At 48.0% G+C, this 22,345-nt stretch overlaps 1 protein-coding gene across 2 annotated transcripts; it reads right to left on the bottom strand.

Moving 5' to 3' along the window:
* Positions 1–10,464: 10,464 nt before the first annotated feature.
* On the bottom strand, positions 10,465–21,255 carry CRYBB2 (crystallin beta B2). 2 transcript variants are annotated; one of them, XM_039861806.1, is made up of 6 exons: positions 21,246–21,255; positions 19,502–19,581; positions 16,418–16,536; positions 13,792–13,924; positions 12,409–12,551; positions 10,465–10,725 (listed from the first exon to the last, which is right to left on the bottom strand). In XM_039861806.1, exons 2-6 carry the CDS (start codon positions 19,553–19,555, stop codon positions 10,557–10,559), a joined length of 618 nt encoding a protein of 205 aa, XP_039717740.1. In that variant the 5' UTR covers positions 19,556–19,581; positions 21,246–21,255; the 3' UTR covers positions 10,465–10,556. The 2 variants fall into 2 exon arrangements, with proteins under 2 accessions (XP_039717740.1, XP_039717741.1); XM_039861807.1 differs by lacking the exon at positions 21,246–21,255 and adding an exon at positions 20,546–20,561.
* Between the last annotated feature and the right edge of the window lie 1,090 nt (positions 21,256–22,345).

Below are 22,345 nucleotides of genomic sequence, written 5' to 3'. Positions count from 1 at the left end.
CTTCTCTTCTCTGAGCCTCGGTGACCTCATCTGTAAAATGGGAAGATAATATCATCTTTCTTTTAGAGTTTTTGTGACGATTAAGATCATGTCAGTAAAGTGCTTAGAGCGAAGCCTGGCACTTGTGATTACTATTAACAGAATACTCTGGACCTGCTATGCCAACACTATAGTCAGTCAAGGAAAAGATATAACTCTCTTACTCAAGTATCTGCTGTAGCTCCCTAGTTCCAAGTTCCCCAGTGTGATTTCAAGGCTTCTTTCCTCCTCCTTCCATGTTCACTGGTCACTCACCCTCAGTCTCTTATCAAACAGGCAGGACAAGAGCACATCTTGGATCCAGAACTTCAGCCCTGTGCAGCCTGTGAGTTTCCCTCCATTCCGGGCTACCTCTTTGTGCTGGCTCAGCTCCTATGTGACCTTGAGACAGTCTTTAAACTCCCTGGGTCACATTGGGTTAATGATACAGGCTCTAGAATCAACCATATTGGGCTCTTAATTCGGTTTCAATACTTAGCAGCTGGGTGACTTTGGGAAATGACTATACCTCTCTGTGTTTCTGTTTCCTCACTTGCAAAGTGGGGATCATTATAACACTTACCTTATGAGGTAGTTTAGGGGATTCGATTCTATCAGACATGTAAAGTCGTATCCCTACAACTGGCATGTTTAAAGTACAAATTATAGTAGCTAACATTACTACTCATAATAATAGTTTCTTCATCTGTACATTAAGGGGCCAGATTTGTCCTGTAGTCCCTTAGGACAGTGGTCCCCAACTTTGTTGGCACCAGGGACAAGTGCTCCTAGGAAAATCTAATGCCTGATGATCTGAGGTGGAGCTGAGGCGGTGATGCTAGCACTGGGGACACTTGGCTCGCTGGCCCGCCACTCACCTCCTGCTGTGTGGCCCAGTTCCTAAAAGGCCACAGACCGGTATCGTGGGGACCCCTGCCTTAGGGCACTGACAGGGGAAAAGGGCTTCCATGGGTGGGGGATAATGTGGAGAATCCCCACCACAGGATTTCTGCCCCCACTTCCACTCCAACAGTCTCTTATCTGCTTTGCATATCGGGGTTCCTCAGGCTATATTATGCAGAAAAGAATTTCATTGCCTGAAAAAAAAAGACCATTAGATCAGGATCTTCCGGGGCCTTCCTGGCTTTATGTTTTGGGATTTCATTGCAAGGAGCTGACTAAAAGCTGAGCAGCAGGCACAGTGGGACACGGTGCTGCGTTCAGAACCCCTGTGACTTCAAGGGCCATGGAGAAGCCACTCTCCAGCTCCAGATGTGGCACAGTGCCTGCTCCACTCTGCCACCCCCAGAACACCCACTCTGTAATAGCTCTTCCCCTCCAGACCTCGCCATGCTCTGTTTCCTTCTGTATATTTTAAACACGCTTCTTGGCTTCCAGCCGCAGTCTGCTAGAAGAAAACAACTTGGGGAAAGAAAATTTTTTTTTAATGTGAATGTACAACGCCAACCAAATCAGCTCCATAAACAGAAAGCTCAAGAGCAGGAATCATCAGAGGGGAGGCTGGCTTGGGGGGGGCGGGTCCCTTCTTCCCTGTCCTTTTTGATCCTTTATTAAGAGCTTGTTTTGATTCTGCGGTTGCCACGATACGGGTACATTTGGTGGCTGTTTCTGAGAGGCATGTGGATGACTGTTTGTATCAGTTCCACCTCGAACTGTGGCAAGAACTCAGCGGGTGGCTGAGCTTTGGGTCTAGGCCAGGGGGGTCTGCAGGAAGGAGCGGGCTGGCCCTGGAGACCTGCCATAGTGGCCACAAGGACCTGACCCAAGGACATCGCCTGAAAAAAGTCCATTCACCTCAACATGCCATATGAGCTGCAGAAAGTTTCTCCGCCTCCCTCCGCCGCAGTCTCCTCACCTGTCCTAGAGGGTACTACGTGCCCTAACAACCTCACAAGGGGGAGGAAACGGAAGTGAGACAAAAAAATAAATACACCTTGCTGAGTGTTTACTAAACGACGCCCGTCATCTCCCGCACTCTTTGCAATGCCCCATTTTACAGATGAGGATGGTGAGACCCAGAGAAGTGCAGTGACTTGTCCAAAGTCACAGCCTGGGAGAGGAGGCTGTTACATAACTCCATGTACACCTTCTCCTATGCTCGATCTATAAGAGCATGATACTTATTTCAAACACTTGTATCGCACGACTCTATTCTCATTGCTTCACCCACATTGACATGTGAATCCTCACGATGACCCCATTAAGTAAGTACTGCTATTATTCCTACTTTAATAAATGAGAAACTAGTGTTCCTTAGGTGACTTGCTCCATTTCCCAGTCTACAAGTGATAGAGTTGCGACTCGAACCCAGTCGGCCCAGTTGCAGAGTTCTTGCTGTCAGGACTCAAGGAGAGGTTAGAGAAAGTACAAGATGAATGTGTGGGGTGTCCATTGTAGCATGATTCATAGCAACACGCAATTAGAAGCAACATAAATGTCCATCGATACCGGCCTGGCTTAATAACTTGTGTCATGTCTAAACAATGAACCACTCTACACCAATTAAGATGAATGATCTAAATCCACTACATGTTACGACATGAATAATTCCTGGAAACATAACGTTGAAAGAAAAGAGCTAGCTACTAAATGAAATGTAGAGTACCGTGTTCAGTCTAGAAACAATACTATGGATTATTTAGGGATAGTCACAAATGTAGTAAAAGTAAAAATAAAGATACAAATGGTACTTTAAGTCAGGGAAAATGAAGGGAATGGTTGGGGGTGGGGGAGTACACAGTACTTTTTCTGTAACATTTTATTTCTTATAAAAGAAATGTCTGAAGCAAGAAACGAATTGTTGAAGGGAAAACCACAGGCCCAAAATGGCGTCACGCGTGCTAAAATCTCATGATACCAAACCTAGATTTAATATCTGATCTAATTGCAGTTTCCACCTCTCCCAGAAACAGAATCTTAAGCAACCAGTCTGGAATTTTCTAGTCGATCCCAATGAAGTAATCTGTCCCATGTGCCCTCTCCATCCTCACTCTTACCCTAGAAAAAAGAGGCCATCTATATGATAAAAACCCTTCCCTTAAAGGATGTCCCAGCCCCCAAATAATCTTTTCTTTTGTTAATACTCCCTTACCCCATCCCTCTTCCTATAAAAAACTTCCATTTTGAGCAACTCCTCAGAGTGCCCTTTCGCTTGCTAAATATGATGCTTCCCGATTCATGAGTCGTTTAATAAGAGCTACAAATTTACCCAGTTTAATTGTTTTTTAACAGAATAAATGCACTTTGAAACGTGAATGAAAAAAGAGCTATGTAATAAACCTGATAAGCTCTGGGGGGTCACATGGCAACCCTGACAAGCTCGTTGACCAAAAGTAACCACATAGGATGATCTGATCACAAACTCCTCACTGGGCAGGTAGTCATGTCCCAGGCCTATAGCTTCCTTAGCAAAGGTCAATCTTTACCTTAAGCGAGCTCTATCCATTGTTCTCACACACCTAGGGTAACATAGCTTTGAAATGTCAGAGCAATTTTCTTTTCCTACCCCTCGAAGGCACAACCGTAGGCACCAGAGCACAAGACCACAGCACCCCTCATTGTTACCTTGTCCCCCGCGTACCACCTCTATGTGCTGTAAAGGTTAATTATTAACTATCCTGTACCCACTAACGTGCAAGAAGTATGTGTTTCTCCTTTTTGATTTTTATCCAATCCTAGAGATGTCCCACTTTGCTTTCTCCTGCCTCCTTAACCTATCACCGATGAATTTCATGTACTTTCCTCACGTTTTCTCCTTTGATTCTAAATGCATAAAAGGAACTGCAAAACTACCCTCCTCCGGAGCATTCGCGATCTTACTCCCCAGCATATGTCATCACTGTGGCTCAAATAAACTCATCCAATTCTTTACAGGTTTGGACGTTTTTTTATGTCGACAAAAAATATAAGCGACTGGACCACATTGAGCACTGTAAGTGGACACAAGGCTCCCAAGTGCCCTTTACAAGGAGTGGGTGTACTAGAAAAGTCCTACCTCATCCCTTAGTATACCCCCACCCCAGGAGTTAAGCTGTCGGCCTTTGTCGCTCAAAGAAAACAGCTTCCATTCCCTTCCCCCTTTCTCCAGTTCCACACGGCAGCCAGACGGAGTGCTTTCCAATGCCCATCTGACAAGACTGTGTCACTCCTTTGCTCAGAACCCTCCCACGCCTTCCCAGTGCTCCGTGAATCAAGTCCCATCTCCTTTCTGCGGTCAATATTTACCTTCACACCCTGGGCCCTGCTACCTGGCCAGCCTCACCTCTCGCCATTCTGCTTCCTCCACCCTGAAGAAGCCACGGTTCACACCTGCAGAGCCACCTACCTTTCCCCTCACCTGATCCAGTTTTTCTCACTTTGCTAATTTTGCACATGTGACAACCTTCTTCTGGAAAGCCTGTCCCCAGCTTTGTCCCTTCTGATGCCGGAAGCCAAACCCCTCACCACGGTGTTCAAAGCCTTCTGGGGAGAGTCTGAAGGGCCAGCTGGCTTTGCCAACAGGTTGGAGGTGGGTGATTTCCCACTTCTTTTTCATCATTTCCTGCAGTCATTATCATGTGTTTGCTCGTTAACAACTTACATTTAAAATCCAGGGTATAATTCAGCACTTTTTATTCAAAACCCAATTAATACCACCAAAACAATTAATAAAAACAAAGGACAAAATGACACTGTTCTTTCACTTAGCCCACAGGTGTCCCTCTGGCTAAGCAAAGGGATACCTGTTCCGTCTATACTTCTGGCCCTACCCATCCCCTCCCACCCCCCGTTCTTCTCCTCCCACTAAAGCTTCAAGACCAAAAGATCTCAGGCAGCAAATGTGCCCAAATTCCTTCTACTTCCTCTTCCTAGAACGAAAGAAAGGAAGAAAGAAAGAACTGGGCTTCGCGTGTGTGTGACGGATGCACAGAGAAAAAAATCTAAAATCCCTTCCCTACTTGGGACTCTATATCCATTTTTAATAGAGTTGTTACATATGTCAAATATATATATCTAAGATGTATGTTCTAATTAACTACATATATATATTGCGTGTGTGTGTGTGTGTGTGTGTGTGTGTGTGTGTTTTAGGCACCCAAGTCTCGCCGCTTGCCTCCGGACTTCAGATGCCCCATTTGTGAGACGAGAGGCTTGGCTCCCCTCCAGCCCTGACAGTTTATCTGAGTCTGCTCCATGAAGGGGGTAGAGGCCAACACTCACCTTGTACGATTTGTTCTAATTCTTCCCCTCCCCATCTGCAACGCTGCCTGAAGTCCCATCATTTGTGACCCCATCCCCTACCCTCTTTAAAAATATACTTTCCCCCCCGTATGAGTATCCCTAATGCCCTTCCTAGAGCAACGGTTCTCATCCTGGGATGATTTCCCACCCAGGAGATACTGGGTTGTGTTTGGAGATATGGTTGCTTCTTACAACTTGGGGGTGCTCCTGACACCTAGTGGACAGACGCCAGAGATGCTGCTCAACAATCTCGCCATGGACAGGAGCGCTCCCGCAGGACATAGCAAGAGTGTTGAGGGTAAGAAGCCCTGCCCTAGAGTGAGGGTGTTTAATAGATATATTTTTTTTTACATGCTCTAGACTGAAATGGCTGGAACATCCTGGTGGGGCCAAAATAGGAGGGAGCCCCGAAAGTTGAAGAGAGAAGTTACGTTTGTTGCACAGCAGCCAGGTGCCTGGCTCTGGACGCATCGCTTTGCAGGCCTGTCTCCTGCTGAATAAGCCTCATGTGCCCTGCCTTCAGAGAACACTGAGGCTCAGTTGGTTAAGGCACACTTAAAGCTATGACGAGTCAAGATTTACATCTCACCCTGGGACAGATTCCAGAGTTGCTGCTTTAGAAAGGACCAATGGGGGATGGTCACCAATTCAAGGAGGAGGGAGCATTTCTACTGGAGCCTGAACAAAACGTTGGTTTCGGAAGATGGAGGGATCAGCACGAGCTGTGGGTCTGCCATGTGTGGGGCACTGAGGAAACAGGAATCACTGAAGCCATGGTCCCCCCTGTAGGGCCATCAATGAGGAAACAGGAATCAATAAAGCCTTGGTCCCATCTGTAGGGCCATCGAGTCCAGATAGCAGTTTCAATAAGTGTCTTTCCTGTTATAGGGGCTATGTGAGCTGGAGGAGGAGGGGTTCAGGGAAGGCTTCTTTGAGGAAGGAGGGTCATTCATGTATGCATCCAGCAAGTGACCTGTGCCAGGGATTGTGCAGATATGCTGGGGACAGGGTCCCTGTTCTCATGAAGTTTACAGTCCAGTTGAGAAGGAGGGCCAAACAAATTGTGCATAATTACAATGACATCTGCAAAGAAGGTAAGGGGTTCATGGGAGAGTCTGATGAGGGGACATACTATATGAAGATGGAATGAGTCGGAGTGATAATGACGAATATAAAGTGTCCACTCAGTGTCTGAAAGAAAAGGAGGATTCAGATCAATATTTAGACCAATATTTTGGGCAGTAACTGCTACCTTGGAAACTGGCAGTGTGAGCCATTTGGCTGATCTTTCTTCATTTCTAGATTAATATAGAGAGGAGATTTATACCCAATCCACAAGTTTTTGTCTTCTTTAATGGAAAATGGATAACAACTTCATACAATAAAGCATTAATCATACACTGGTCCCTGAGAATAAACATCATCTGCCTATTTTAAAAAGAAAGAGGCAAGAAGGCAAACTATCTAAAGAAATACAAAAACTTAAAGCAGCTTTTCTCAAATTTGGGCTTGCATTGGTTCAACACAGATCACTGACTGCCCCCCGCCCCCCTCCCCGGGGGAAGATTATGACTCAGTAGGTCCACAGTGAGAATACGCATTTGTACCAAGTTCCCAGGTGATGCTGCTGCTGTTGGCCAAGAACCACTATCCCGGGGCAAGCAGACATATCTTGGGGATTTATAACACCAAGGACTCCTCCAACTAAAAGAGGAGCTAAGTTTATTTATCTAGCATAATGTCTTCCAAGTTTATCCATGGTGTAGCAAATGGTAGGATTTCCTTCTCAAGGCTGAGGAATATGTCATTGTACGGATACACATTTTCTTTATCCATTCATCTGTCAATGGGCATTCGGGCCATTTGTACGTCTTTCTTATATTGTAAATAATGTTGCAGCGAATGTGGGAGTGGAGGCGGTGGTCCGGACACCTTAACGAGCCCACCTGTTCCCGCTGTGCTTCCCTTCCCGGCACCAGGCTGCGGGGAGTGGGGCTGGGGTGGGGCTGTAGGCTGGCTGAGTTGTTTCATCTGGGATTGAAACCCCTGCAGGGACTTGACAGTGAGGAGAGGGAGAGGAAGGAAAGAAGGAAGAGCAAGGGGAGAATGTTTGGGATGAAGAAACACGTGGAGTGGAGAAGAAGTCAGAGCACTAAGGAAGAGGAGAGGAAGGGAGAGGAAAGAGGAAGAGAAAGGCACAGGGGAAGGAGAACAGAGAGGCGGGAGGGAGAAGATGGGAGTGAATGAGCAGATTAGTGAATGAATGTGTAGAAAGCACTTCCATGCTTGTGTACCTGGCAAACTCCTACGCCTCCTACAAAACCCCACTTTAAAGCCCCAGGAGTCTTCTCTGACTCCACCCCACAAATCTCACAGCCTCCCCTTATCCCTTGTCATATTGTGTTGGTTTACTGAGTCCCCACTGTGCGTCTGGCACTGCCTTAAAGATTTCACGCACTCTGCAACCCTATGAAGAGGTACTAGGGTTTCCCCCAGGGGAAACTGAGGCACAGAGAGGCTGCTCTGTGATAAGGGTGAGTGGGAGCATGAGGCTTTGCTAGTTGCTTCAGTGACAGCGGGTGACAAAGTGATTTCCTCCTGCAAAGAATCGTCGCTGGGTTGGTTGTCTGTTTCCCCTCCCAGCAAGCTTCTCCCTGCACTATCAATAATAGTTCACTGAGACCGGAGTCTGGCCCCAGCTGGCTCTCTAAGCCTCCTTTAACTGGCTGTGAGGCCGGTAGATGCCCTGCCACCCAGCGCCGGAAGCCCTGAGGATGACGCTTTGCTGACACCTGGTGGCTGGAGAGGGGAGTGACTCCTGCAGGGCGGGAAAGAGGGGCAGGGCATGTCCTGAGGAGACCTGAGAGAAAGGGAAACTGTCCACGCTGAGAGGAGTAGAGTGAGCGGAGGTGGGCGGGGACCTACTGTCTCAGGACCTTGTGCTTAGCCAACTCTCTGAGGTTTCCGTGCCCTAAAGTTCTCTCTGTACTTGGAACATACCATGCTCTCCTTCTCTCATTTTGCACACTGTTCCGTTTGCCAATATTGTTCCACCCCAAGATTCACCTGGAAAATGCCAACTCTTCCTTCAACATCCCCACGTCTTTAAGAAGTCTACTAGTATCCCAGGCAGTAACTCCTGCCTTCTCTTGGTGTCCCTGACCCCTTCCTCTTTCCATCACCCTATTAGTGTCCTAGGGCTGACCTTACAAAGTGCCCCAAACAGAGTGGCATGAATAACAGAAATTTATTCTCCTACAGTTCTGTGTGCTAGCAGTTCAAGGTCAAGGTGTCTGCAGGGATGGCTCCTTCTGGGGGCACATGAGGGAGCATGTGTTTCAAGATCCTAGCTTCTGATGGTGTCTTGGCAATCTTTGGTGCTACATTGCCCCGATCTCTGACTGCATCTTCACATGACATTCTTTCTGTGAGCATGTCTGTCTCCAAATTTCCCCTTTTTGTAAGGACACCAGTCATTGAATTATGGGCCCATCCTGCTCCAGTATGACCTGAAACACATCGACAAAGACCCTATTCCTAAATAAGATTACATTGTGAGGAACTCGAGGTTAGGACTGCAACTTATGAATTTGGAGGAGGGGACACAATTCGACCCGTAATAAGCACTGCGGTTCTACTCTCAAGCTATTACAATCTCCCCAGAGCAAGAGCTTCCTGAGGGTGGGAAGCTCTATCTTACTCACTTCATATTCCCTACTCTGCCCAGTTCTAGGAACCGAATAGGCATTCAGTTAAGCGTTTGCCGAAGAATAGAAGATGGAACATTTATTAAGCAATAATTAGTTCCCACCTCCATGGTAATTATTTTAACCGTTTGAGCTCATTCAACAGTTTTTCATTTTTCCAAATTTGAGAGGATGATTTTACACGGGAGTATACCAGGGTAAGGATACCTAAAATATTTCTGAAGAAGCATAATTTAGAGCACTTTACAATTTATTATAAAGCAATGATTATTAACCCAATGCAGTAAGAGTACAGAGACACACAAATAGACTAAAGGAACACACAAAAAAAGAGCCCATAAATAGATCCTAGGAGTATGTGTCAACCTGATAGGTGGCAGAGGTCACATTGCACCACAGTTGGGGAGATGAACTTCTCAATAAATTATTCGTGGTCCAAAGTGGAAAAAAAGAAATCAGAAAAGAAATTAGATCCCTGTCATATGGTTATACACAAAAATCAACTCCAGAAAGACTGAGAATTTAAATATGAAAAGCTAAACTTTAAAACTTTTAAGAAAAAAATATTGGAGACTACATTTGTGACCTGGGGTGAGGAAGAATTTCTTAAAGAGGACACGGAAAGTACAAACCATAAGGAATAGATTGACATTAGACCACAACAAAATTTCAAACTAGTACATCAAAAGAAACCAAAAACAAAATGAAAAGAAGCCACACACTGGGAGTGGATATTTACACTATGGATAACCAACCAATGACTAACATTTGCATAGAGAACGCCTGGGTATCTCATTTCATCCTCACTGTCCCCTGTTAGGGAGGCATTATTTTCTCCCCTCTTTTGCTAAGTGGAAACAAGGAGGCTCTGAGAAATCGAATGACGTGCCTGAGGCCCCATCACTGGTCAGGGCTCCAGAACAGCCATTTGAATCCATTTGGACGTGGGACCTGTCTCTGGGGTGGAGTGCGGATTACAGTTATTGGCTCCTCTGGCAGGCAGATCTAAGGAAACTCCCAGGTTCAAGGTGATGAGTCAGTCATGAAGGAATGGCAGGCAGTGTGTATATTTTATGAGGGCTGGGGCAACTCTCACATACCCCTAAGAGCAATCATGCTCAGCAGCCACATAAGAGGGAGCCCAGGCGGTCAGCCAAGCAGGCCACTCGGGCAGCATAGGAGTTGTTGAGTCAGGTGAAGAAACAGAGGCTCAGAGAGGACTATGTGCCCAAGGCCACACAGCTAAGTAGCTGCAGAACCATAAGACTCAGTGAGGACCCGTCTGTCCTACCCCTCGCCCAGACACTTTCTGGTTTTCTTTCTCTCTCTCTTTCTGTCTCTCTTTCTCTCTTTATCTTTCTCTCTGTCTCTTTCTCTCTCTGTCTGTCTCTCTTTCACACACACACATACACACACACACACGCACACACACACATACGCACACGCACACATGCAGCACCTCAGCTCCCACTGGCGATAAAAGACACTGCAGCCGACCAGTTGCAATTCACACTTTATTCACTCGCCAAGAGGTCTGGGGGATCCTGGGCAGTGGACCAGGTCCCTGGGAAGGAGGAAATGGGAAGGGCACTAGTTAGAGGGGTGGAAGGCGCCCCGTTGGTGCCACTGCATGTCACGGATGCGACGCACAGACTGCACCTGGGGATGAGGGGCCCCAAAGTCACTGCTGTCCTTGTAATCTCCTTTCTCCAGCAGGTACTGCAGCCCGCGGTAGCCAGGGTACTGGTAGCCAACCCATCTGCAGTTTCAGAGGTGAGAAGAGGGGACATGGGGAAGAGAGAAGGAGAAACAGATAAAAAGGAGAGAGAGAGAGAGAGAGAGAGAGAGAGAGAGAGAGAGAGAGAGAGAGCGTGAATTCTTCAGCCATTAGGAAGGGTGGAACCTCCCAATCATTTCACAATTCCTGAGTGTTTATCAGGAACAACACAACCCATCTAGGATCAAGCCTCTCCTTTATTCCTTCTCTTGATGGGGAGAAGCAACTTTTAACTGAAACAACTTTTAACTGAAGGCCTGATGCCGAATGCAGAGGAAGGGGTGATCTTAAGCTCACTTAAGCTTAGAATAAGAGAGGCTTCTTATCCCAGCCCCAAGCCTGGCTGCAAGGCTCAAGGCAAGTGGGCGAGGTCCCAGGAGCATTCTATATTCCCTTCAGCATCTGAAGTCATCACCCTTTTGGAGGTTACTCACTCTTTTGAGTACCTGAGGAAAGTCACAGTCTCCTCCCCAGATAACAGCACACAGCCTGAGCCCACAGAGACCTGCCTGGCCAGCCCCTGTGGACACCGCAGCTCTGCTTCTTGGTCTCAGGCCCCCACATCCTGGCACTCTCTGGCTCCATCAGCCTCTGCAGAGTCCCTGACTCTCACTAGCCTCTTCTCCCTCTGGGATGCCCTTCGTTCTCCTCTTGACCCCTGAAATCCCTACTCTTTCTTGAGATCTCAGGTCAAGAGTACCTTCCTCAGGGAAGGAGTCTAGATTTGTGTAGATTCTTACATTATTAACAGTTGCCCCCAACTAGACTTTAGTTACATGAGGCGGAAGCCAGGTCTCTTTAATCTATCTTGACATACTGAGCACCTAGCATAGTGCCTGGCACATGGTGGCACTCGACAAATTGGATCAATGAATGAATGAATAAGTGAGGGGACTATGAACATGGAACTTTGCACATTATCTTAGGAATCTGACAACCCCCAGAAAGCCAGTTTGTGTTGTCAAACCAGCTCCTCGGGGGAACAAAGTCTTTATTTGTAGCATTTTCCAATCTCTACGGTGTCAATACTCCCACGATGGCTGATTTCAAGCTACCAATAATTCAACCACTAGCTCACAAAAATTCTGAAAATTTAGGAGTCAGCTCTTGCAAGCTGGTGCAAGCCGGCTCCAGCACCCCACTGCCCAAAGCCCATCTGCAGACTCCTATGACATTCACATTTTTCACGGTGAGAAATTCCCCGACGTTGATGGCCAAGGTTTATGTGCCTAAGAAGTTTAGGCACATAATTTGGTGGGAAATGATGTCTCCTTTTTCCAGATTCAGGAACTCATGCAGTAAAAGGCCAGCGTGGGCTGGACTTCTTGCCTCTCACAGCTCTGTTAAAACCACTCAACTCATTCCCATGCTTCTGCGACCCCTATCCTCTGCCTCACCTTACACCCCTCACCCCCATTTCCTGTCCTGTTCTTTGGGGTGGAAGTTACGGCCAAAGTCTCTCTCCTCCAAACATAGGGTATGGCCCAATAGGCAGGTCTGGACGGAATCTCAGGGGTTGAAAGCTACCACATGTGGGCTCACGATTTCCACGCCCATTTTCCACTGAGAAGACCGAGGTCAGGAGTGTACAGGATCACCAGAGTCGAGGGCAGCACAGGACTTAGGACCCTGGGGCAGGACAAGCCAGGGAGGGGTCTCACTCACGTGCCACTCTGCACACGCACGGATGACACCTTCTCCTGGTAGCCATGGGCGTGGAAGCTGGGCACGTCATCATCTATGATTTCCATCTTCTTCCCCGTGAAGTTGGGGTTCTCATAGAGGATGATCTTGTGCTCTTGACTGTCCTGATGACAGGGAGTGGAGGAAAGTGAGCACAGGAGAGGGGGTCCAGGGTGAGCTTTCCCACCCTTCCTCATGCCCTGGACTTGGGATCGTTAGCTCCACCTACGGCCTTCTGGCCAATACCCCCACCACGTGAGTGCCTGTGACCACTGCCATTGAACAGCAGCCATTTGGTGAGATCCTATTGCACTATTTTTATGTAAGGACACTCCAGATTCTACACTTTGTAGAATATTTGATTATGAAATGTCATTTTCCCTCCTACAGCCTCAACTTCCTTTTTTAAAATAAATAATAGCAATGATCTACACACACACACACACACACAGATGGGTGGGGGCTTAGGGTGCCTCCAGTAGACACTTGAGATATTTTGGCTTTCTTTGATCTCCACGTCTCTTCCCATCTTCCTATTCCTGCTACATTTTTCTTAGTTAACTCCTTTAGTTCTTTAAACTATTCATGCTATTTAGAAACTGAGGCTCAGAGAGGTAAAGTGACTTGCCCAAGGTCATGCAGCGAGTGCCAGAGCCAATGTAGGAACCCAGGACCGTGGAAGGCTAAGTCTAATGTTCTCTCATCTTCCATCAAGCTCTGGGGAGAACTAGGCTGGGCTGAGAAGGTTCGAGGGTGCGACCGAGTGTTGCTGGGCTCTATGCTCACCCCCAGAATTCACATGCCGATGAGAATCAGGATCAGAGAAGGACCGAAAGGTCACAGTGACTTGAATTAGAAACAACAGCTAAACTGCCTTCTCCTCTATACTGTCCCATGTACTAAGACAATGGTATGCTGGAATTAACAACCAGCTCTCAAAAACAAAAATAATACTGTCCCAGAATTTCTTTTAATATTTATGATGGCTATCACTTACTGAGCAAGTACTCTGTGACAGCAGTTACACAACCCTGGAAAGCACCATCCACATAGAATAAATTGTAAACAGTACCCCCTGGAGCATTTCGAGTCTTGTGGATGGAGCCCCCTGGGATTAGGCAATGTGGCAGCTCTCAGGCTAAGCATGGTGGAATCTCAGGATAGTAGATATGCATATCCTCATTTTACAGAGGAAAAAACTGAGGCTCAGGGAGATGAAGCGACTTTCGCAAGATCACACAGCCAGGAAGTCCCCTGCCAATCAGAAGGGGCACACTACCAGAGGTAAAGATTTCTTCCTGGTCCCTAGATTCCTAGCTTCAAGGTGGCAAAGAGAGGAAGAAGAACAAGGGGCAGGAGGCTCACCACTTTGATGGGCCTCAGGGAGCTGAGGGAGTCTGTCCTCCGACTGCTGGTCCATGAGTCCCAGCGGGGGTACTCACCCTTCTCGAACACAAACTGCTCACCCTTGCAGTTGGCTTGTTCATAGCCCACCCAGCTGCAGTGGAGACAGAGAAAGAGAGAGAGAGAGGGAGAGAGGCTCATATTCGCCCAGCTCATCAAGTGGTAATAGCCCCATCTATATCCCAGCACGGCAAATCCAAGAGCAGGGTCTCCTCGGTTATCCAGAACCCAGTGCTATGCTGACTTCAACCATCTGGAACACAATCAGGAAATAAGAAGGAAACGGAAAGGATGGCCTGGCAATAAATACAGATATATAGAGCCCATGTACTAAGGCAATGGTAGCTGGAATTAACAACCAGCTCTCAAAAATGAAAACAAAACTCTGATTGTAGCATTTGCCAATTTCCATGGTGTAAATGCTCCCACCACGGCTGACTTCAAGCTATCAGAGTGACATCACTAAACACAGAGTTGGGAAGGGATGTGTCCAATCAGCCTTCATCCCTGGAAGAACTGGCTCCAGAACACCTCTGCATCTAAAGGATCAGGTACCTTACTCATACCAACCCTTCTCTTTAGATCTACTTCCTCTTTTGTTCTTCATGGCCGTCTCTTGACTCGTATGCTACACAAACATATTCTAACAGACTCTTAGATCCACAGAAGAGAAATAGTACCTTAAAGGGAAGAACGGCCTTCTGGGTGGGCATGGCTAATAGAGGAAAGGGGAAAATAGACAAAAGAAAGCACAGACTTCAAAATGCTTAGCATTTGGGGTGTCATCCAGAGCCAGGGCGAACATTGCAGCCTGATGCCATAATGGCTGTTCGGAACGATAATCGAAATCGTTAATGGGGAGATCATGTTCCTTGCTGCTTTTAGAAGAGGACGCACCCTTGATCTGGCAATTCCGCTTTAGACTATGTGTCCTTAAAAACAGTTGTCAAGAGCTCAATGATATGTGAATAAGGATGTTCGTCGTGGTGTTATTTAAAATGTCGAATAATTGAAACAACTTCAAAAATCTAACAGTTAGGGCCCGTTTAAGTAAATTACGGCACATCCCATCATGGAAGGTCACAAAGCTCTGAAAAATAATGAGTGGGACACGAGTTCTCAAACTTGGCAAAAACATCACCAGATGAGTTTTTGAAATGCAGATTCCTAGGCTCCAGAACCAAGAGTTTGATTTAATGAGACTGGGAAGGGCTCCAAGAATCTGCCTTCTATGATTCTGATGCAGATTTACCTAAAAAAAAGTAATAACCTGTCCGAAAAACACTGACATAAAATATTACTTAATGACATGCAGAGAATTTGAGAAATCTTGTAAAGTTTTCAAAATGAATTACAAAACAGTATGTATAGCATGATCTGATCTTGATTAAATACGTATTAACTATATTTAATCAAAATCAGATCATTTTATACAAATATACAAAGAAAAATCTAGATTTCTATCAAAATCTTAACAATGGTTACTTCTGAGTTGTAAGTCATGATTTTCTTCCCTAAACCATTTTAAATAATAAACAATATTATTCATTTTAAATAATAAACAATAATAGATTTTTAAAAATCAAAAGTTATATTTTTAAAAAGAAAGCAGAGGAGTGTAAAATCCATTTGAAAAATTCTCCCATCCAAATACTGAGAAAAGACAACTGGAAATCAGATGCAGCACTTAAATGACCGAACTTCAGTTGTCCTGGAAGGTGCCCCCTCAGGCCCAGCAGATGCCCCGAGCGTGTCACAGGAGCACCTCGGCAGGGCCATTCCTCCGCCATGCTCTCCTCATCAGCAGACATGGGTTCGAGTAGGGTCACTGAATGCTGCAAAATTCCTTGAGAGCCTTGAGATGTGGTGCAGGTCACCCAGGACCCCCAGCCGCACCAGACTCACTGACTTATTGGATGGGGGTGACCGGTTGCCACCCCTGATCCCTGAGTCTCTTCTGGAGAAAGAGTGGTCAGGGAACCGCAAAGAGAAGCCTCCACCGGCTATGCTCAGCTACACGACATGAACAATGCAGAGTCACATCCTGCCAATCGCTGCCCCTTCTCTCTTGGGTCAGGGGTCCCAGATGCATAGATGACTCTGCTAAGACCGAGTATGGTCAGGATTTGGGGAGAGAGGGGTGGATGTAGAGTTGAGACACCTAGTTTTAAACTTCCCAGGAGAGAGGACACTCCTAGAGCCAGAGATGGGCAGTTCTGAAAAGGCCCATGAGAGTCACCATAACCACATCCCTGCCTCAAGGAAGTGGCTGACCTCAGTGTCATGCTTTTCACATGAACTCTGTCTCTTCACCTTCAGGACATGGTTGCCCTTCTCCTACAGAAGAGGAAACTGAGGCTCAGAGAGGAAAGTTACATAGTCCAGCAGTGGAGGAGCCGGGATTTGAACCTAGCTCTATCTGACTCTAAGGCACATAGTCTCTTGATAGGCTGCCAGGCCCCAAATCCTGCCCCCCGCCCCCAGTAGCACCGTCTAAGAGCACAGTGAGGGCAGATCTTTCCAGCTCCACAGCCCAGCTGCCTCACCCTGGAAGCCCCTGACCAGGTGAGGGCGCCCCGGTACATACGGTCCAGCCTGCACCAGGACGGAGCCTGCCTTCTCCACACCCGTCTCCTTCAGGTTGGGGCAGGGCCCGTTCAGCTCATGTGAGTGGCCTTGGAAGTTCTCCTGCTCAAAGATGATGATCTGTAACAGGAAGAGAGAGTCAGACCCCATCACGGTGGGGAGGAAGGAGAGCAGGGCAGTGGGGGGTGGAGAGGGGACTTGGGGAGCCTGGATGCATGCGGAAGGGTCCTGCCCTGGGGAGTCACAAACTAAACATACAGTCAAACAGTCCTGGCTCTGCTGGCTACCAGCCGTGAGATACTCAGCCAGTATTTCACCTCTCTGAGCCTCAGTTTCCCCATCTGTAAAATGGGAAATAAAGACAGAACCTACCTCATGGGGTTGTTGGAAGCATTCAGAGAAGCACAATGTTAGCACACAGTTTTGGCTTTGTGTGAGAGGCGTAACGACATTAATTAAGGTCCCCCAGTAGGTAAGTGGCAGAGCTGAAACTCTGTCTGACATTGATTCCATAAGAGCAGCACTTTGAAAACTCTAACATGCACAGGAAGCACTTGGGATCTCGGTAAAATTCAGTTTCCAAGCCAGCAGGTCTAGGATGCGGACCCAGATTCTGCATTTCCAACGAGCTCCCGGGTGAGGCTGGTACCACTGGTCTGTGGACCACAGTAGGAGTAGCAAGATGCTAGACCACGTTGTTTGAGCTTCTCCTGCTTGCATTAGAGCTGGCCCGGTACCACCATCTGCACTTCTCACCCCCGCATTTCACCTGTAAAACTACACATACCTGCCCCCTTTCCTTAGGCCCCTGTAGGCTCGGCAGGTCTCCCTCAGAGCTTCCCCCAAGATACTTCTTAAAGGGAGTTCACTCCCCTTGCCTCACCTGGTCCTCTCATCATCCCAGAGAAGGGGTCCGGCAGGATCCCCATCAGAAAAAACAGAAGTGAAGAGGCCACCCAAGGCCTCATAGCCAAGCACTAACTTGGAGGCCAGCTGCCACCTTTCATGATTCCAGAAAGCTTTGGGGACAGAGGGGTTTCAGCCACACTTCCCCAGGAGCTGCCTCTGGATGAAGAGGGGGTTCAGGGCAGCAGTCTCCCAGGAGGAATAGCTGTGCAATCCACATAGTCAGCACTGGCTGCGTAAACATGTCCCTCTCTCCCAGGCCGGGGATTAGCCACATAAAGCCAGGGAAGGGAGGCCCGCCAGGGCTCAGAGACAAATTCCACAGGCTCAATTCAGCCCTTATGGTCACTGACTCGACAACAGATGGTCAGGAGACACGGACGCTGACGTCACCTCTGCTGCACCCAGCTGTGCAGCCCTGGGAAGCAGCTTGACTGCTCTGGGCCTCCGCTTTCTCATCTGTAAAATGGGAATTCACACCTATTTTGCAGAGTTACTAAGAAGTTTAAGAAGTTAGGGACCAGTTCGTTATTACTCTGGCCTGGGAGGCAACAGCTTGCGAGGGCGAGGAAGGCAAGGAAGGCGAGGAAGATCAGCCACTCCATGCATTTGAAAGGCCTCAGAGAGACCGGGAGCTCAGTATTATAATTCTTCTTGTTGTTGTCTATCAACAAATGAATGAATACATGTTATCTAATCCTTTAAACTGCCCAGTCCGATACAGCAGCTGTTAGCTACATAAGTTTATTGAACAAGTGCAATTGGTCCAAATTAAGATGTGCTATAAGTATAAAATACACATCAGATTTTAAAGATTTAGTATGAAAAAAAGAATGTAAAATAGCCCCTCTAATATTTTTTTTTATTGATTATACCTTAGGCTATATTGGGTTTAATAAAATAGGATATGAAAATTAATCTCATTTGTTCTTTTCCGTTTGGGGACGTAGCTATAGGAAATGTTCAGTTACATATGTGGCCCCCATTTTATGTCTGTTTAGCTGCTCTAAGCCACATTACGCCGACCTTCTTTCTGTCTCTCAGGCTCATCCAGCTGTTCTGGCCCCTGGGCCTTTGCACTTGCTGTGCCCTCTGCCTAGAATGCACTCCCCTGCCCTCACTCCATGATTTTCACATGGCTGCTCCGTGACTTGACCCGGGCCTTCACTCCAATGGCACCTCCTCGGAGAGGTCCTCCCTGACCACCTTAGCTAAGACTCCCATTCCTCGTCCACTCTGACTCCCAGGAATCACTCTCTGTGCTTTATGTCTCTTCATAACACTTCTCACTCCTCGAAGTCATATATTTCTTGGTTTGTTTCTTATCTGTCTTTCCTCTAAAAAATACGTCCCTCAAGGGACAGAATGGGGTGAGTGGCTGAGGGGCTGCATGAGCCCAGGCTTTTCTGGCTGGGGAGGCCCCAGGGCAGACAAAGGGCAGTTCTAGGATGGACTCCCCGCCCTGGGCCCCAGATACAGAAGGAAACAGGAAGGCAAGCTCGTGGACGGTTGCTGGTAGAAGTTTGGGTAGAATAGGAATGACAAACTTCCAACAATGGAGTAAGAACCCACTGCCCTTAGGAGGGCAGGAAGTTGAGAGAGCAAAGAAAGATTAGGATTAGGGTTAGGGTTAGGGTTAGGGTTAGGGTTAGGGTTCGGGTTTGGGTTAGGGTTAGCTGGCATTAGGTGGGCACACCAGAGGCCAGGCCTCTTCATGACCACCCTGTGCTATGAATTCAATTATCTTCACTTTGTGAACAATGGGAACTGAGGCTCAGGTCAAGTGGCTGTCTGGGTCACACAGCAGGCGTGGAGTCAGGACTCACATCCCATCTCTCATTCACTAGCCCCCTTTTAGATGGCACTGAGGGTCTGCCATTGGGGAGCTCCTATGGGCCATAGGGTGTAGGGTGTAGGGGGGGTGGGTAAGGCAAAGAAACTTAAGTTTCCAAAGTGGGAAGCTGGAACTGGGAATTCTGGCATGCTAGTTGCGAGCTGGGGAGGGACCGTCAGAATCAACCCCCAGTGCGCAAATGGGAGAGACTGAGGCCCAGAGAGGAGCAGGGATAGAGTGGAGAAGGCCTGGGAAGGCAAATGCCAATCCCACTTTACAGAAGGGAAACTGAGTCTAAGGGAGGAGCTTTGCTTGCTCCCCACAACCTCCCCCCATAGTACCCACCTTGGGGTTGAGGGGCTGTGGCTTGCCCGCTTGGGTCTGGTGGTCTGAGGCCATGGTGGGCTGTCTCGTGCAGGAATGACCTGGAAGACATGGGGAAGCAGCGGTGAGCATCTCTCTGGGCCCTCAGCTTTCTCGAGTGAGGGCCACGTCCTTGGAGCCCCAACCCTTGTCTTTTGTCTCCCTGGTTTCAGGTGGTCGTAGGGCTGTGGGGTCAGCAAGCAGCTGGCCGAGTGTTCATCCTTAGCTTCACTGTTTGTGTCCAGACCAGCTCCAGAGAGAAAAATGAGGTCTACTAGAAAATAAAATGATAAATTAGAGCTTAAGCTGTGTCTCAGGTGGGTCTCCATCACTCAGGTCCTACACAGAATGGATACATGTATATCTAGAAATTTCTTGATTAAAGGATAGCAGTGTGGGGCAAATAAAACCCATGCACTGACCGTGCTTGGCTGTGCTGTGGCCCTACTCTGCAATCTCGTAAAGTCCCCTGTACCTCCTGCCTCTCACCTCCAACTTCCTCCTTGACCACCCCCCGCCAGTACCCAGAATGCTTCTCTCTGCCATTGGTCTTCTTCCCCGCCATAAGCCATCTATTATGTAACTCATGCTAACAAAAGCAACGACATGAGTGTAATGGGGGAAGTTCAGGCACTGTGATAGGCAGCAGTAGGAATTTCTTAGCTGGTGAGAACATTAGAAGAGTCTGGAAAATTGTCAATCTCTTCTCCCTTCCCGTGGGAAGGACAGGGAACCCAGCCTGTGTTTTCTCAGTGAAAAGGGGAAACTTGACCTGCTTTTCCAGAGATAACGTTCAGGTTCCAGAAGCCCCTTCCACACCGGAGGCCAGGCCAGGATGTCCCCAGGAAACAGGAAATTCAAATAAGCAGCTTGGGAGCTAAACTTGATCTCTCTTAAGAAACCAGCCCTTTGAGCCCATCATAGTACCAGAGGTCCTGCCAGTACAGTCCCTCCCTGGTCATCTGCATTCTCAGACCAAAGATTAAACGCAATTGATCTAACTCGGGTGCTGGCTCTGCTGCTTACCAGCATTGAGGTTGTCCTCTCCGTGCCTCAATTACTCGTTCTGCAAAATGGGGACAGTAATGGCATCTATCCATGAGCGAGCTGTGATGATTCAATTATATAATTCAGAAAACTCTAGCACTTGGCGGAGGTCCCGGAAGACACTCAGGGCTTAGTACAGGGCAGCAATGATGGCCTGATTAGGGTCATTTCCACCAAGCACTCGTGGTTCTGTTGCTAGGAGCTCTCAGAGAAGCGGGACTGCTTCCTCGTCCCTAGTGCTCCCCGAGACCGTACTTATAGCAGGCGCCGGAGTGTTTGTGGATATGGAGAGAGCTGACTCACCGCCCTAGAACCGATGCTGAACCTTCGCTGGTTTGATTCCTTCTTCTTGCAAACCCTCAGATTCTCTTCCCCAGTCGCTGGCAAAACAAGGATGCTGATGGACTGTTTAATATTAACAAAGAATATTGCCCACGTACCAACTCCGTGCCAGGGACTGTGCTGGACCGTTCGCCTATGTTACGTCCAGGCCCCACAACAAAGGAGGTTTAAGACCCCTCTCCCCATTTAACAGAAAAGAAAACTGAGGCTTGGAGAATTGAAGTCTTTGCCCAAGGTCAGAAAGTGGTGGCATCTGGATTCGAACCCAGGTCTCCCACACTTTCCATCAGGGATGAGGATGAGAGAAAGACAAGGCAAGCAAGAGAGGCATTCTTACCAGTGACACCGGCCCCCGGAGTGCCCGTGAAGCCAGGTTGCTGGGAGGTGGCATTTATACCTTCCCCAGGAGTGCCGGTGCCAAGATGGGTGACCGCTGCGTCCCCACAGAGAGCGGGCCGAGAATGCTGGATTAAGCCCGCACCAAAGCCCGGGTCAGCAAATGCCCACAGACATTGTGTCTCCACACAATAATGTCATTAGCTTTCAGATTCGGCCGCGCCAGGATGGTCAGGCGGCTGGGCAAGGAGATGCCCGCTTTGCATGCATCAGCCATCCGGCTGCCAGGAATGGGGGCAGGCTGGGTTCACTGGTGTGGTCAGTCAAGCCCTGGGGGAAGGCAGACAGGCAAAACTCAGTGGCCCTGGAAAAAAGAATCAAGTAAAGGAGGGTGGTTTTGCAGGGTCCAGCATTCACCTTCTACCCACCCACCTGCTCCATCCATCTATCCATCCTTCACCTTCTACCCACCCATCTATCCATCCATCCATCCATCCATCCATCCATCCATCCATTCATCTGTCCATCCATCCATCTATCATCCATCCATCCATTCACCCATTCATTTAACAAATGTTTATCAGATATCTACTTGGGGCCAAGCTCTGTTCTAGTAGGTGGAACCTAGTAGGAAAGAGACCTACCCCAGCCTGCATCATCCAGAACAGCTCCCAGGAAGAGATGGAGTCCTCAGGGATGAGAAATTAGCCTGGGAAACCAGGTTGGGAAGACAATTCCAAGCAAGGAAAGGGCCTGGGCTAGGTGGCTGAGGTAGGCAGGGACCTGCTGGTACAGCACAAGGAAAATGAACTTCATCTTGAAGGCCTCTGGGCTATCCTAGCACCCACTGTTATTAAATGGGGTGCTCTCAGGATCCCAGGCCCTCAAAGTCAGGAGAAACCTCTCAGATCCTTACTGCTGACCCTTGGGCACTTGGCCTTTACTTCTGTTCTTCTGGTGTGTATAGCTTCCTTGCAGCCAGTGTCTTGACCAAATCCAAGATCAGGCAGAAGAGAGGGGACAGTTCTGGGGCTTGGAAACCCAGTTCAAGAGAGGAGACTGACTCTTCCCCGCCTTTCATGCCCCCAACACACACGCGCG

Source organism: Pteropus medius, unplaced genomic scaffold (assembly GCF_902729225.1).
Source record: "Pteropus medius unplaced genomic scaffold, Ma_sr-lr_union100, whole genome shotgun sequence".
Classification (NCBI taxonomy): Eukaryota; Metazoa; Chordata; class Mammalia; order Chiroptera; family Pteropodidae; genus Pteropus; species Pteropus medius.
This window is presented reverse-complemented; position numbering and strand designations above follow the sequence as displayed.

What these genes read in the sequence shown, in the direction of transcription:
- CRYBB2 (XM_039861806.1), bottom strand. Translation starts at nt 19,555, where the DNA reads ATGGCCTCAGACCACCAGACCCAAGCGGGCAAGCCACAGCCCCTCAAC. An exon ending in GTCCTGGTGCAGGCTGGACC is followed by an intron (nt 13,925 to 16,417) that starts GTATGTACCGGG and finishes TCTCCACTGCAG; the next exon opens with CTGGGTGGGCTATGAACAAG. An exon ending in GTGCGTGTGCAGAGTGGCAC is followed by an intron (nt 10,726 to 12,408) that starts GTGAGTGAGACC and finishes CTGAAACTGCAG; the next exon opens with ATGGGTTGGCTACCAGTACC.